Source organism: Rhincodon typus, chromosome 31 (assembly GCF_021869965.1).
Source record: "Rhincodon typus isolate 14 chromosome 31, sRhiTyp1.1, whole genome shotgun sequence".
NCBI classification, from domain to species: Eukaryota; Metazoa; Chordata; class Chondrichthyes; order Orectolobiformes; family Rhincodontidae; genus Rhincodon; species Rhincodon typus.
The window spans coordinates 18298336-18316035 of record NC_063362.1 but is presented as its reverse complement, the minus strand read 5'-3'; the positions used below and the strand labels follow the sequence as shown (position 1 = coordinate 18316035).

The 17700-nt window shown below is 40.0% G+C and overlaps 1 protein-coding gene across 3 annotated transcripts in view; it reads left to right on the top strand.

Moving 5' to 3' along the window:
- The window catches only part of clcn6 (chloride channel 6), a 97289-nt gene extending 92071 nt beyond the window's left edge, over positions 1-5218 (top strand). For all 3 annotated transcript variants that reach the window (XM_048614960.1, XM_048614959.1, XM_020514217.2), the window contains one exon: positions 1278-5218. In XM_048614960.1, coding sequence (XP_048470917.1) covers positions 1278-1358 — 81 coding nt within the window. In that variant the 3' untranslated portion in view covers positions 1359-5218. The remainder of the gene's footprint in view (positions 1-1277) is intronic.
- The last annotated feature ends 12482 nt before the right edge of the window (positions 5219-17700 follow it).

The window sequence follows — 17700 nt, the reverse complement described above, 5'->3', positions numbered from 1 at the left end:
TTGCTGTGGTGTCTTTTATGCCCCAGCCAGTTTGGTCAGTATTGGTGCTTCTGAGCCATTCTTGGTGATGGACTTTTACAGAAAGTACTTTCTGAGCCCTTGCTATGCTAGATGCTCCTCCAAGTTTTGTTTAACATGTCAGAGTACGAGTTCATCAACTGACAGGGCAGTAGGTGCTAACCAGCAGGAAGATTCCTTGCCCATTTTTGATATTTCCTGGGACCCATAGTCAAAGTTGAAGACTCTGAAGGCAAATCATTCTGAATGTACACCACTCTATTACCACCTCTAGTGGGTCTGTCCTGTTGGTAGGACAGGACATACTCAGGAATTTTACCCAGGATCAGGGGAACAGGCTCACTACTGGGGTGGTAGTGGTCACTAATAGTTTGTTTGGGACAAGGTGGCGACGTAAGTGTCAACAGCACAGTCTTCTACTTTTGATTTTGAGGTGGTCATTCAAATCAGTGTTAGCCTGAAAATGTTTTCCACAGTTTCTAACACCCCAGGCTCCAGTGTCTCCTGTTCGGCATTCTTTGAAATACTAATAATAGAATTAAATAAGAACATATGGGATCCCAAAGATCGCAGGGTAACTTGTATTTCTGATGTGTCTACTCTACATACTTGTTAACAAATATTTTTGAGTTCCAACTGAGAGTTGGATCCTTACTTAGCTAAGTATGTTGCCATGTTTGAAAGGAATGATAATTGCAACTGGTCAGACACATGCTAAATGGTTAACTAGTGGACTGTCAATTTTTAACGTGTATCTGTTAGTACTAACATTGGTGAGTTTCCTTGGTGTGACAGGGGAGAATTAGAAGTAAGAAAATGCAAGCTTACTTTTTTTTGACCAGTTCATCTCTATTCCCGATTTACTGTTGGCTGTCCTGGCTCAACCTGAATTTGCAGTAAGATTCTGGGATCTTTCATTGTCCTCACATATCCAGAGCCAGATATTCAATTTGTCTGTGGATTACAACTGAAGATGTTGAAACTGTATCTAGGAAATTTTGTTTTCCTATGGGTTGTACGTGTTTACTTCAGGGATTGAGGTAGAATTTCATCAGATTCTCTTCATGGGAGTTTCTGGTGCCGATTAATGATCCATCATATCAGTAAATATGTCAATTGGCATGGCATTATGATACCAAATTAAAGTTAATTCAGCATTGTTGATGTGATTCGGTGACAAATTTGATGGAGAAAAAGGACACCAGGGGAGGAAGAATTTAATCATAATCCTATCACATTTCATTTTTGCTTTGTTCCAGATTGTTGGAATCATCACACGACACAATTTAAGCCACGATTTTCTATCAATGAAACTGCGGCAGCACAATATGACAATGTGACTTTCGTCCTCACTGTGCAACATTCCAGAATCTTCTTCCCTGCACTGCAATGACTTTGATTTTCAGGGCCATTTAATGAGACAGGACATTCATCGGTGCCTATATCCTGCTCGTTCACCTGCCAACAAGCGACAGCCACTGAAAGATCTTGGCTCTGCCATTAACGTATAATTTGCAGCACTACTTGCACCTATTTAAAATAGACGATACTGATTTTGTTAATTGTGGATTTAACTGCAGTGTTTGTATGTCTATTCCTGTGAACTTGGAAGCAGTGAAAAGGAATGATTGCTTTTATATTAGCTTAGCTTCTACAGTTGGACCTGCAGCAGTTCAAGGATTTTGCAGCACATAATGTTAGGTGAATACTTTGTTTTGCAGTTCGTTGACTTTGCACAGTACTTTGTTGTCAGTCAGGTCAGTATCAAAAGGACTGGTCTGGAAAAGACAAACATAAAAGCACTAACAAAACAAAATTCAGAGGTACTTACTAACCAGGTACATCAGAAATAATTAACAGACTTCAACTTCACTTTTATGGAACTATGCACCTACACCCCGGGTTTCTTTGTTTGACAACACTCTATAGGCCCCTTCCATTAACTGTATAAGTCCTGCCCTCGATTGACTTACCAAAATGGAACACCTCGCATTTATCTAAATTAAATTCCACCTGCCATTCCTCAGCCCATTGGCCCATCTGCTCAAGGTCCCATTGTACTTTGAGCCTTCTTCACTGTCCACTACACCACCTATTTTGGTCTCATTTTCAAATTTGCTAACATGCTTCCTATAATCACATCCAGATCATTTAAATAAATGAAGAAAAGTAGTAGACTCAGCACAGATCCTTGTAGCATACTGCTGGTCACAGGCCTCCAGTCCAAAAAGCAACCCTCACACCACCCTCTGTCTCTTACCTTCAAGCCAATTGGCTAGCTTGCCCTGGAGACCATGTGATCTAACTTTTTAACAAGTCTACTGTGTATAACCTTCTCAAATGCTTTGCTGAAGTTCATATAAAGTCTACTGCTCTGCCTTCATCAGTCTTTTTCACCTATTTAAGAAAACTCAAGTCAGTGAGACACAATTTCCCATGCACAAAGCCATGTTAACTATCCATAATCAGTCCTTGCCTTTCGAAAAGCATGTAAATCTTGTCCCTCAAAATCCCCTCCAACAACTTAGCCACCATTGATATAAGGCTCACCATTCTATAGTTCCTTTGATTTTCCTTAGTCTTTTGTAAACAATGGAACCACATTAGCCAACCTCCAGTCTTCAGGCACTCACCCGTAGCTGTTGATGATGCAGATATCTCAGCAAGGGCCCCAGCAATCTGTTCCCTAACTTCTCATAAAGTTCTGGGAAACGCCTGATCAGGTGCCAGGGATTTATCTGCCTTTATGCATTTTAAGATCTCCAGCACCTTATCTCTTCTGTAATTTTAGCTCTTTCAAGCAGGTAGACAGGGTGGTGATGAAGGCGTTTGGCACGCTTGCCTTCATTGGTCTGACGTTATGTAGGAGTTGGGACATCATGTTGAGGGTAACTTTTTCACATAGATGATGGTGCGTGTATGTACAGGCTGCCAGTGGAAGTGGTGGAGGCGGAAACAGTTGCATCATTTAAAAGGCATCTCGATGAGTATACGAATAGGAGGGTTTGAAGGGATATTGGTCAAATTCTGGCAAATGGGACCATGTCAGTTGGGATGTCTGGCTGGCCGAGTTGGACCAAATAGTCTGTTACTGTGTTGTAACTCTGACTTAACACCAACTATTCTCCCAATTCTTTTGCATTTTGTACAAACTCTAAAACTGCAAATAGATTCATTGATGTAGTAATTCTGCAGGGAATTTTGTTCATGTGCACAAACCTGGGGATTAGTTTGAACAGTGCAGTCAGAAAATGCTGACGATACTTTTGAAGCTATTTGAGGTGAAATTCTAACTGCTGAAGGACCTGCTGCAGATTTCCAGCATTAACAATTTGTTTCATTTTGGAATGGAACAGACTCCTGATTGGAGAAGTTTCTGTTGCCATTAGTAACCACTACAGTTCAGTCAAGCTTTGTCGTAATACTCTTGCTGTGATCTCCATGGCAACATGATTTGTTTCTAACTTGGTATCCACAGCTTCCCCCAGTTGGTACAAATGATGTGCAGATGACACTATTACAATGAAAAATATTATTGATCTCTGATCAAATTCAAGGTAAAATAATTGGCAGATGTGAAATTAGTAGTATTGGGATCAGTGTAATGATGCACCCAAATGAATTCTTTGATTTCCCAGAAGTTGTATTTTAGCAGAGTTCTCAGTACAACAGCCCAGGGTGAGGGGCTAAGGAGTGAAGTGATTGAAAACGATATTTGTTAATGCACTTAAGAATGTGACAAAAGCTGATAGAATCATCAAGAAAATGAAACTCCTCATTACGGATTCTTGTGAAGTTATTTGGAACCCAGCAAGTTGCCTTTTCTTGGTATTTCACCTGGCCGTAGTATTGTGGAACTCGTCCTTTCGCCTGGGATTCTCGATAATGAATTAAGCCATTAAATTTATGCATCCAATGAGGGCAGAGTGAATCTGTTATCCTCCTTTTTATAAGTTCAGATACTTAAAGGAAAACAATTCCATGTTTTACAATTACTTTTAGAGAAGCAAACTACGTATGTGGAGGATTAAAGTACACAAAGGGAACTCAGATTAGCAGCTCATAAATGAAAGGGAAAGGCTATTGGAACCTTCACTCGGGATTGTATTGTGAATTAAAAAAAAAAAAAAAATTCCTTATTTGATGCGGTTGAATGTTTGTCTTTGACAGTCTCAACATGGTTGGAACCTCGGGAAAAAGTTTGATTTGGGACTTAGCTTAAGTCACATTGAAAAGCAGAATGGTTTATTAAAAATGTTATTTTTGCCTTTCGTGATATTCCCTACACCTAATTGCCCATTGCTGTTTCCTGAGATCAATGTATAGTCATTGATCATTTTGACAATATTATGAAATAACTGAGTAACACTTGGCAATTTAAAATACTGTATGAGTCAGTAGTATTTGTTCATTTGTGTTTCAGAAATGCTCCTGGTTATGATGAGCTTAGAACTCATCTTCTGTAAGAGATAAAAGTAAAATGTTCCTTAGTTTTGGCACACTAAATGTAAATGATCTTGGAGCTATTTAATGCAAAGTGCTCCCTTGAGTCTTGTTTTTACTTGTGGGACATTGCAGACCAGCAGTGTTCTGTTTAGGACTTAGTCTGTGTGTTAATGTCTATACAATTTCTGAGACAGGGGCCAAGTTTAGTTTTAATTTGGATTTGAAATATTTCAGGCAGAATTGGATTGGAACTGTGTACCATAGTGCTCAGAGACTGTGTGCACCACGGAGCATTTGGATTCCACATTGTCATTAATATGGATATTTGGAGCTACTGATCCATATTGCCACTTCAATTAGTATTTATTCATCACAGGCTAGAGTACGAAACACAGCTCTTTCCAAACCTTCAAGCCCATAATATTCAAGGAGAAGAAAGCATGAAGCTTTCAGGTCCACAAACCTGACTTGGGCTGTAGTCTCTGGCCTGTGTTAAAATTGTCTATGAAAGCTGAAATATTCAGTATAGTGGGTGATACCATTATTGCTGTGATTGGAGTATTATCACATTGTTGTATTTGCACTTACTATTTGATATGAGCTAATTATTTCACATGGGAAAGGTTCTAAGGCCAAATATAATTCTCATTTTATTTTTTTATTCCATGTTTTTAAAATTTCTGTTTCTGTAATGATCTTTATTTCAAAATTTAGATTAAGTTGTAATAAACATTCCCATTTGTGATCCTGCAAATACTGACTCAATTTTTTATTCTTGTCACCCAAGCATATTTCCTAAGCATTATCTTGGGAATTCTGTACCACTGTCAAATTAATGACTTTCAAGTTAGGTTTTTTCTCAAGGCTTGTAACAGCTCCAACTTCTAACACGTCTTGATTAATACTTGTGGGTTAAAAAGGTCAAATTCTGATGGCAGATTGCATAAACTAGGTTTGTATTCTGTCATTTCAGAAGGTTGAGGGGTGATCTAATCAAAATGTTTGAAATGATAAAATGGTTTGATGAAATGGACAGAAACAAGCCATATCATTCTCTTGGGGAATTCAGATAAGGGGGCACAAAATTGGAATTACAATGAGACCATTTTACAGCATAATCAAAAGCACCTTTTCCACACAAACACAGACGTTTATAGTACAGAAGGATGTCAATTGGTCCATGCATGCCAGGCAACAAAGACCTGATTACACTAATTTCATTTTACAGCTTTTGCCCACAACCCTGGAGTCTCAAAACACAACTGAATATCTTAATAGTCCATAGGTGTTATGAGAGTTTCTCTAACTTGACCATCCTTTCAGGCAGTGAGTTCCAGAATTCCACAACCCTCTGAAAATAATTGTCTTCAACTCTGCTCTTTGCCTTCCATCTCTTACCTTAAATCTATTCAGATCATGTCCTGAAATGCGCTCATTCTCCCCCAACTGCAATTCAAACTCCAAATCCCAGAGCTTGATTTGTTCTGGCCAGAGGCATGTCCTGCACTTGTCATCATCAGACTGCCAGAGGCATCTATGATTTCCCACTTAGTGCAGGATGTGTAAATCACAGGCCTGAACTTCCCAGACATAGCTTAACTCAATGGAATATGGTCCCTTGCTTTGACCCTTACTCCCACTCCATTATGGACTAGAAAGGTCTTTATTCATGTTTCATGGACCAGTCAGGTCTACCACTGCTCTGTCTGCTTCTCAGTGAGGGTTCTCACCTTGCCCACTTATTTCAATTATGCTGACTGCCTGTCACAGGGTCCTCAACTCACCCATTGCTCTCAGTAATATTGATGTCTGTAACAGTGTCCTCACTTTACCCATTCTTCTTGCTAAAGCTGACTGTGTGTCACAGGGTCCTCACCTCACCTCACCTGCTCCTCCCAAACAATTCTCCCTAGAAGATGCTAGATTCTCAGGGACATTGAGTCAAATAGTCTGGAAACAGACCCTTTGGTCAACCAGTCCATGCCGACCATAATCCCAAACTAGTCTCCCCTGTCTGCACTTGGCCCATATCACTCCAAACATTTTTTATTCATGTACTTATCTAAATGTCTTTTAACGGTTGTAACTACTCTTATACCCCACTTCCTCTGGATATTCATTCCACACACGAACCACTCTGTAAAAAACAAAATTGCCCCTCAACTTTTTTTTTTTTAAAATCTTTCTCCTCTCATCTTAAAAATATCTAGTCTTGAAATCCCTCCCCCTAAGGAAAAGAAATCTGCCATTCATATCTATACTCCTCATGATTTTATAAACCTCTAAAAGATCACCCCTCAACCTCCTATGCTCCAGTGAAAAAAGTCCCAGCCTCTCCCCACAACTCAAACCCTCCATTCCTGGCAACATACTAGTAAATTTCTTGTGAACCCTCTCCAGCTTAATAATATCCCTCCTATAACAGGGTGACCAGAACTGGACACACTACTCTAAAAGAGGTCTCACCAACATCCTGTACAACCTCAAGATAAGGTCCAACTCTTATACTCAAAGGTGTGAGCAATGAAGCTAAGCGCTTTCTTAACCACCCTATCAATTCTGATGCAAACTTCAAAGAATTATGTACCTGAACCCCTAGGTTTTTCTGTTCTACACTACCCAAGGCCCTACTTCTAATTATATAAGTCCTGTCCCTTTTTTTACTAAAATGCAAAACCCCACATTTGTCCAAATTAAACTCCACCTGCTGTTCTTCAGCCCATTGACCTAATTGATCAAGATCTCTTTGTAATCTCAATTGGAGGTTTCAAAATTGAGGCTGATATTTCTATTAAATAAAGATATTGAGTGACATGGAGCAAAGGCAGGTAAATAGAGTTAAGACAAAGATCAGTCAGAATTTAATCAGATGGTTAAGCAGATATGAGGGGGCAGAATGGTTGTCTCATGTTCCTAATGCCTATTTTGGGTGCTGTATATTTTTTATCCAATCATGGGATGTGGGACATGGGTTTTACTGACTTGCCATTTATTGCCTGTCTCTAGATGTCCTTGAAAAGTTAGTGGTGAGTTGCCTTCTTGAACTGCTCAGTACACATGCTGTACATTGACTTACAATGCCCTGAGGGAGGGAATTCCAGAATTTTGACCCAGTGACACTGAAGAAATGGCAAAATGTTTCCAAATCAGGATGGTGAGTGGCTTGGAGGGGAAACTACAAGTGATGGTGTATCTGCACCCCTTGCCCTTTTAGTTGTAAGTGGTTGTGGGTTTGGATAATGCTGTCTAAGGATCTTTGGTGAATTTCTGCAGTGCATCTTGAAGATAGTACACACTGCTGCTACAGAGTGTCAGTGGTGGAAGGAGTGCGTGTGGTGCCTATCAAGCAGGCTGCTTTGTCCTGGAATGTGTCAAGCTTCTTTGAATGCTGTTGAAGCTGCATCTATCCAGGCAAGTGGGGAGTATTCTATCACACGCCTAACTTGTCCCTTGTAGATGGTGGACAGGCTTTGGGGAGTCAGGAAATGAGTTACTCGGTGCAGTATTCCTAGCCTCTGACCTGCTCTTGTCACTGTGTTCAGTTTCTGGTTAATAGCAGCCCCCAAGCAGTGATGGTAACATCACTGAATGTCAAGGGGCTGTGGTTAGACTGTCTCTTATTGGTGATGGTCATTACCTGGCATTTGTGTGGTGCAAATGTTACTTAGCACTTGTCAGCCCAAGCATGAATATTGTCTAGATCTTGTTGTATTTGAAAATGAATTATTTTAATTAACAGACTTCAACTTCACTGCAAATGAAGTTGCAAATGGTACTGAACATTGTGCAATCATCTGTGAATATTTCTACTTCTGTCCTTAAAATGAAGAGAAGATCATTGGTGAAGCAGCTGATGATGGTTGGGCCTAGGGCACTACCTTGATGAACTGCTGCAGAGATGAAGCTGAGATGACTGACCCCTGAAAATCACAACTTCTTCCTATGTACCAGGTATGACTCTGACTAGCAGAGAATTTGCCTCCTGATAGCCATTGATTTCAGTTTTGCTAGGGCTCCTTGATGCGGCCTTGACGTCAAGGGCTGTCACACTCAACTCACCTCTGAAATTCAACTCTCTTGTCCATAACGACTCATGGTCTCCAATGGACGTTTAGTAGATGTTGGCACACATCTCAACATAATGAGTAATTCTCACCAGCCAGCCACCAACAGCCCGAGACCACCACAGCTCAAGATTAGGATTCTTGAGTATATACCTTTTACTAATGTGCTGCAACACTGATTTGACAGATACTTCCTGAACAAGTATATGCTATGGCATAATGCAGCTTCTGAGCACTTTTTATGCGGCACGGTGGTTCACAGCGCCAGGGACCCAGGTTCGATTCCACCCTTGGGCGACTGCATGGATTTCCTCTGGGTGCTCCAGTTTCCTCCTACAATCCAAAGATGTGCAGGCTAGCTGGATTGGCCAATGCTAAATTGCCCGTAGTGTTCAGGAAATTGTAGATTAAGTCTGGATGGGATGCTCTGAGGGTTGGTGTGGACTTGTTGGGCTGAAGGGCCTGTTTCCACACTGTAGGAATTCTATGATTCTATGACTATGATTGGTGCTATCAGCTTTGTGGACTGGGAGCACTGCTAAGCAATGAAGTTCCTGTTTGCACTGAGGAATGGTAATAAGAGGTTAATACTGAAATGTAGCAACTAGGTGACAACTTTTTAGATTTTGTTTAGACAGCAACTAATCACTGATTCCTAAACAATGTTTTCAAGACTAGTAGACATTGAAATTCTAACACAGAAGCAGGGTATTCAGCCAAACCCATTTATACAAGCAGTTCATTTTGTCCACGTAGTTCCCGTATCCCTCACTACTTTTCATTTAGCTATCTGTCTAAACATAGAAACTGAGAGCAGAGAGAAGGAGGTCATTCGACCCCATCTGTGCTGGTGCTTTAGCAGAACAATCCTGCTTCTTTTCCTTCTTTTCCTGCTAAATTCGCTTTGTAAAATGTATGGAGTGAACTTCTACCATTTTTTTGAGGTATAGGGTTCCAAATCTTGACAAGCCTCTAACTGAAAAAAGTTCTCACCTCATTTCTAGACATTTTGCTAGTGATATTGAGTCTGTGACCTCTAATTATTGAAACACTGAGTACAAATTCATTTTCACTATTCGTCCATCGAAACCTTTCAACTTGTAAACTTCTTTTGGGTTAGCACAAACTTTTTTGTTCCAAGAAGAATAATCTGAACTTTTCCAAACTTCCCAGATAACTGAAGTCCTTCATCCCTATAAACCACCTTTCCAATATTTCTAATTCCTTTTGTGATAGTGTAAACTTCAGACTGTTAATAACTTCATAGATTAAGAGAAGCAGCAATAACTCTGTCTGGAATAAATTATTAAGGGACAAGGACAAACTGTTGTACAGGAGCTGAAAGCAATTAGCCATGCTTGGGAGAGGAGGGGTCAAAGCTATATAAATGAAACTTTTAATAACTGCTTGATAAATGACTGTCTTATGCCACAGGGACAATAATTGCCCTGTAGAAGAATTTTAAGAGTTGATCACAGGAAAGCTGTGTCTTCAAACAGACAAGCCAATGCCAAATGTAACAAGGAACAAAGAGCTACTTCTGTTAAGAAGGCAAGCTGCAGACTTGATAGTTCCAGAGGAGTAGTCAATATTTTAGATGGAAGAATCTAAAGGATTATCAATAATTTCACACTACCAACTTGAAGGACAGAAAATTATATAAGAATTCAACTCCAGGATTCCTCTGGAGTAGAACTCCAGAGAACAACACCACACAAGGATTGAACCGTAGACATCCAAAGATAGACTTTGTTGGTTGCAATTGTAGCTAAATTCCCCTATTAATTATGTAATAGCCAAGTTGGGTTGTGAGGCTTAACTTGCTCACTTGAGGGGTCTTATTTTGCTTGCTGCATGCAATAAAGTTTAAACAATTCTTTCCGTATTTGACTGAGAGATTTCTTAATAAGTAGCTGAATTAAAGGTAGCTTGTGATGCACTTCATATCTTTCTTGAAATCTGGTCCCTAGAATTGCCACAATGCTGCAGCTGAAACCAAACTAGCGATTTATGAAATTGTAGCATGATCATCTCTCTTTTTATACTGTATTTCTCTATTTATAAATGCAAGTAATCTAATGCATTTTTAACCACCTTGTCATCTTGCCCTGCCAGAATTAAGATTGTATGTACACAATCTATATTGGCACTAAGATCATTGTGTATCTATAATTTCCAAAAAAAGTCACACATTCTATACTCTGATGAGCAGAAGAAGTTCTGACTAGCTAAAAGTCAACAGTTATATGCCGCCATCAGTGCACTATAGGAAATAAATGCTGTCATCCCAAAAGCATACAGCTGGTTCATCCTCCACAGGGCCATGGGTGGGGGTAGGGTAGGGAGGGACAGAGGCTAGCAATCTCACTAAATTTTGGAGGACAGATAGCTGGACTGGTTGACACCTTGCAAGGCCTCTGAACATTGGTATCTATAACAAGACTGAGCTTACATTATTTCAGTATGAGCTTCCACTCAGCATCCACACATTGGGTGGCTTGGTTGATTCTGAAAGTGTACCAACGAGTTGTCCACTCAATCACAGTATTCAAGATGGTCTCCAAGCTTTTTGTTAAGTGCTGTGCCAGATTGTTACCCTGAAATTGCATATAGGCTTTCTGGTAGATCTATGAATGGACAAAAGTGGTCATAGTAATGACTTGGATGAATGAAGTGAACGTACTGTCGTCCAGTTTGTGGATGACACAAAAAATAAGTCGAAAGGCAAGTGATGACAATGGCACAGAGTCTGCAGAGAGATCTGGACAGGTTACGTGAGTGGACAAAAGCTTGGCAGATGGAATATAATGTGGGGAAAATGTGGAATTATGTACACAGGAACAGGGATGGAGCTAAATATTATTCAAATGAACAAAGACTGCAGAAGACTGAAGCACAGAGGGAGTACATAAATCACTGAATGTTAGCTACAACGTCAAAATGTAAGAGGTAAATGGCACGTTGGGCTTTATTTTAAAGGGAATGAAGTATAAAAATATAGAAGTCTTGGTAAAACTATACAAGGGATTACTTAGACCACATTTAGAGTATTGTGAACAGTTTTGGTGCCATTATCCAAGGAAAAATATACTGCATTGGAAAAAGTCCAGAGATAGTTCAGTAGGTTGATTCCAAATATGGAGGATTTCCTAAACACAGGAGGTTGGGTCTGCACTCATTTGGAGTTTAGAAGAATGAGAGGCAAACTCTTTGGAAAAATGCAAGATTCTTCGAGGACTTGACAGGGTAGACGTAGAGCAGCTGTTTCCCCTTGTGAGGCACTGTTGTGCTACTAGTCTTAATCTTTGTTTCACAGTTCTCTCCCTCTAAAAATAAACCCAGTGCTTTGTTTGGTTTATAATTAACTTATTATCTTTATTAATAATTTGTGTATCTGTACCCTGCAAAGAAGTCAACTTTTTTGTTTTTTTATTCTTGGTTATGGACTCAAATAGAAAAAGGACGATTTTAAAACCTGGGACTGATGAAGGAATTACTGTTCTTTTAAAAACAAGTTACCATACTGTAAACTATTCTGAGTTTACACTTTTGTTTTGAAAGCAATGGGGAAGAAGAGATAGATATATTGCCGAGGTGTTTGGATGACAGAACATAAGAACTAGGAATAGGAGTAGGCAATTCAGCCCTTTGCTTGCTCCACCATTTGATACAATCATGGCTGATCTCATTTCAGCCTCAACTCCATTTTCCTGCTGGCCCTCAATAACCCTTCAACCCATTACTAACTAAAAATCTCTCTATCTCTTCTTAAATTAATGCTCAATGTTCCAGCATCCACCACACGCTGGGGTACTGAATTCCACAGATTCATGACCCTTTGAGGGAAGTAATTTCTCCTCTTTTCTGTTTTAAATGTATTACCCCTTATCCTAAAACTATGATCTCTCATTCTAAATGGCCTCACGCAATGAAACATCTTTTCCATGACTACTTTGTCAATCTCATTTAGCATCCTCTAGACTGTACTTCAATTAGATCTCTCATTCTTCAAATTCCAGAGAGTATAGGCCTCCCTTTTCAATATCTCTTCAAAGACAAGCCCCTAATCTCTAGAATCAGTCTAGTGAACCCCCTCTGTACTGCCTCCAATACAATTACATCCCTCCTCCAGTAAAGGGACCAAAAATTGTATGCAATACTCGAGATGTGGTCTCACTAATGCCTTGAACAGTTGCAGCAACACTTCCCTACTTTTGTACTCTATTCCTTTAACAATAAACGCCAAAATTCCATTTTCCTTCCTTATTACATGCTGTATCTGCATACTAGTTTTTTGCATAAAGACACCCAGAACCTTCTGCACCAAAACATTCTAAGGCTCTCTATTTAGATCATAAGCTGCCCTCTATTCCTTTGATCAAAATGGATTTTCTTACACTCATGCATGTTAAACTTCTACCAAATTTAGAACCATTCACCTAACAATATATATCAATTTGTAAATTTCTTATTTCCTCATTGCAACATACTTCCCCATTTATTTTAGTGTCATCTGAAAATTTGGCTATAATGCTTTCTATTCCTGCATCCAAGTCACTAAATAAACTGTGTATAGTTGGGGCCCTAGGGCCAAACCCTCTGGTATCTCAGAATGAATATCAGACTCTAATGACTGAAGCTACTCATTTCCCATAAATTACAGACCCATAATTACCTGATTTCTCTATAAGGTCTATCTATCCCAAATCCCACAATTTTCACTGTTACATTTGTTTTACTTGTATTTAATCCAATCTTCCCATTTTTGATTTAGATTTTTGATTTCCCTTTTGTTTTTGGTATCTTTCTTTGTGAAAACAGATATAAAGTATGCATTTAATAAATTTACCATTTACTTTTTGCCTATTACAGTATTATCACTATGCTTGTCATCAATAGGATATTTCTCTTGCTGATGCCTTTGCATTTTGAAACATACACTTATCCATGAAGGTGGTAGCGCTAGTCACTAAGGCTGTATTGGAAGATTGTAAAAATAAGGAATCTTTATAAATCATCAATTAGGTTTCAGCTAGAATATACTATCTATTTCTGAACGCCACACTTAAGGAAGGATCTTAAAACCTTGGAGAATGTGCAGACGTGGTTTACCAGAATGGTACCAGGGATCAAAGATCACTCAGTGACTAGAGTTAAGATATTGACAAAAATTGTAAAGATTAATCATTTTATAAACCAAGATACTATTATCTGGAATGCATTGTCTGACCAGGTGTTGAATGTAGATTCCACATCTCAAAAGGCCTCTTTGTTCTCAAATTCCTTTATGACTTTGACCTTATTTCTGAGGTTCCTCTAGCCTTATTAAACTCTATGATTTCCAGTACTTCATTGATCTTGGCCTTTCCCACAGCCCCTTTTTAATAATTCTAACATTGTTGGTCATGGCTTCAGCTGTCTTGATCTTAAATGCTGAAATTCCCCTATTAAACTTCTCCATCTCTTTTGCCTAATTGGATATTAGTTAAAACCTACTTCTACCTGCCTTCATATCTTAAAACAAAAGCAAAAAACTGTAGATGCTGAAGATCCGAAACAAAAAAAAACAAATTGCAGGAGAAATTCAGCAGGTCTGGCACCATCTATGCAGAGAACGCAGAGTTAACGTTTCGAGTCTAGTGGCCCTTCTTCAGAACTGCCTTTATATCATCTTCTGTGACTTGCTATCAAACTGTATTTCCTAATACTCCCGTGGAGAGCCTAGGGACGTTTTACAAAGTTAAAGGTGTTACATATATAGAAGTTGTTGTTGCGAAAGGGAAGAGGGAGAGGGGAAATAGCAGAAGGACTAGTTGAGACGTCGGAAGAGACTGGGTCAAAGTCAATGAATAAATACGATTAGCTTTAACATTAACTTTTAAGTTTGTTTTTACGTTTATGTAAGTTATTGAGTGAGTTATACTAAAACTGAACCCTTTCGCACTCTTACTTGTACTTCGTCCGATTTGAGTTGTGAGTGCCAATGATAGGCAGTTGCGATCTGTTCACGTGACGCGGAGCATTGGCGCGAACCGGAAGTTATCAGTCGTCCGTTGGGAGCACGAGGCGGCCGCGAAGCTGTCAACGAATTTGGCTCGAGAGGACGGCCTGACCCCTGACCCGCAGGGAATGTGGATCTGACGGTCACGGAGAGCCAATCGAGAGTGAACGAGTCGGCAGTGTCATCTTCAGGGCCAAACAAGCCCGGTACAGTGAAAGTTTTTATTATTTATGGAGCTGCGGTCTGGGCTGACTGAGATTCGGGGGCCGGCCGCGGTTCCCGGGGAGGAAGCTATTCGGAAAGGAGGGGAAGCAGGGAGGGTAAGCGGTAGTGAAGAGAATTTCTGATCGGGTCAGTGAGGAACCCAACTCCTAAATTTTCCTATTATAAAACAAAGAACTGCGGATTCTGGAAGTCTGACACAAAAGCAGAAATCGCTGGAGAAATTCAGCATCCGAAAAAGTGTCACTGCACCCAAAACATTAACTCTGCTTTTTGTCCACAGATACTGCCAGACTTGCTGAGTTTCTCCAGCATTCTCTGTGTTTGTTGTCCTAAATTCTGTTCCGCTGCTGTGGAAGTAATTGTCTTTATGGTGTTATGTAAATGTTCCCGCGTGATTTCAAATAATGTCTGACTGGAAGTTAAACAGTAGAGCCTTAAACCACAGCTCGCTCGTGATCTGGAAATTTGAGATGCCAGTGTGAATCCCCACGTCAACCTGCTCCCTGGGTGAAGACTACGCACTGGTTGGCATGGAGAGGCACATTCATAGCCAACTCAGATTTTGTGCGATAAAAACAATAGGCGTCAAACTACGTCGTAAACCTTCACTTTTCATGTTCTTGAGGCTTAAGGAATGGACTGATCGCTTCATTCACTCTCGGAGAGTAATGGGTCTAAATAGTCGAGTTCAAGAGGAATGTAATAGTGTCTGGAACGGCTTTTAAGCTGAGAACAAGAGAGCGGATAATTGTTTTTATCGCTATCTGGAACCGAAGTGCCGAATTTTCAAAACGGACAAAATGAGTGCTGATCCTCCGGGTATTGGATGGAGACAAGGACGAAAGTGAAACTGAAATTTTGAATTCGGTTCAAACACATGAAACACAAGACTGAAATGATCCTCGGGCGTTCACTTACATTAAATTTTATTCTGCAGTTGGTTCCATACACCGTGTCTACATGTACTGAAGGTAAATCTATCAACTCCAATGATGGCTTTGTTTAATCTGCACCGGGAACTAACAGCAAGTGACTGACCTTCAGTATTACAGCGACAAAAAACGAATACGTTACAATTAATAGTTTCATAATTAATATAAATAGAATTAAATATGCTTTAAATAGCAGCTGGCACTGTCTGTACATTAAGGGTTTCATCCGAGAGTCGAACTTGTAATCAGTCTACAGGTGGGACACTACTTGTCATCTGTCAGAGTTCGTGGAGCAAGAATCAGAGGAGTGAATTAAATGTGGGAAGGTCGATGAACAGGCGGTACCAGCAGTGTTGCTCTCGGAGTCAGACCTTGGGATAAAGAGAGAAGACAATGAGCTAAGCAATCTACACTCGACGACAGATCCAAAATCTGAGTTAAATACAAAACATCTAACCCTTGGATGAGAAATTTAGGAGACCTGATTGCATTGAGTCAATTCACTTTGTTATGCGAGGTCTTGGCCGTCCTTTCAAATCAGGAGGGCAAATGAAATAATGATCTTCACCTCACTGGGCTGGAGTACAACGTAGTAGAAGTTGTAGCTTTTTAGAGCTCTGTGTAGACCTCATCTAGAGTACTGTATTTAATTCGGTTCTGAACATTGGACTTTAAGGAAGATATATTGGCATGTGAGGTAGTTTCCCAACTCAGTGGGTTATTTCAGAAAAAAAAACTCAGTCCAAAGTAGTCTAATTCGAGGTCTGTTTAGTAATATTAAACTATTCCCTTGTGGGGGTGACAGATTCATCAGAACTGTATTTTGCCTAAATGGGTTAAAACATTTGAAGACAGATTGCATAGACTAAGCTCTTATTCCTTTCAATATAGACAAATAATTGGTGATCTGATTGAGGCTTTAAGGTTAAAAGACTTCATAGCGAAGAGAGAAACCATTTTCTTTGGGAGAGTCCAGATGAAGAGGGCATAGTCCTAAACTTAATTCTAGGGCAGCGCAGATTTGTAACAACTTCAAAAAGTGATTGAAGCTGGGGATGTTAATTAAAATGTTCAAAACTAAGTTAACAGATTTTTATTTGGCAATGATAGTCAGGAATAAAGTCGGTAAATGAAGTTGCCATACAGCGACAAAAACTGAAATTGCTGGCAAAGCTCAGCAGGTCTGGCAGCATCTATGGAGAGAAAGAAGAGTTAATGTTTCAGGTCCAAGTGATCCTTGTTCGAAACTAATTGTAGCTAGGAAAAGATTGGTATACATGCTGAGGCTGGGGGATGGGGGAAGAAGTAAACGGTGGGTGGAGATGGAGCCCAGAGGGAGAGAAGAACAGTTCGGCAGATAAAGGAATCGGTAAAGGTCAGCCTGGGAGAATTAATAGCTGCTAACGGGTACCACTAATGGCTGACAATGGGTTGTTTGTGGTAGCAATCCATTTAGTGACACTATCTGGTGTGTGGAGGTTGGGGCAAGGACATAGGAAAGGGTGCTCAAGCACTAAAATTATTGAGTTTTGGGTATTTTTTTGCCGCGCAGAGACTTGGGGACGACATTGTCGGGTGGACGTGTCCAAGGTGCTGAAATTCAGAGCTTGAGGTGGTTTTGCGGGTTGATTTTCAACATTTGGAATGTCTGAGAAATGAACACGATGGCGTTCATTTGCTGAAATCAATCCGTCTTACATATTTTAACAATAGACGAAGAGATCGATGCTGTCCGGGGCAAAGATCAGCCTAAAATTAAGCAAAATACTGCGGGAGGTGGAGAGATCTGAAGTAAAGAGAGAAAATGCTGGAGAAACCTGTCAAGCGTGGTAGCATGGGTGTGTGTGTGTGTGTGTGTGTGTGTGTGTGGAGGAGGGTGGGGGTTTGGGGGGGAGAGAAAAACAGAGTTAACGTTTCTAGCCCATGACTCTTCTTTGGAATTTCACTTCCTCTAGCACTTTCTGCTTTTATTTCAGTATATAATTAGCCTAGAGCTAAGTTGGAATATGAAGAC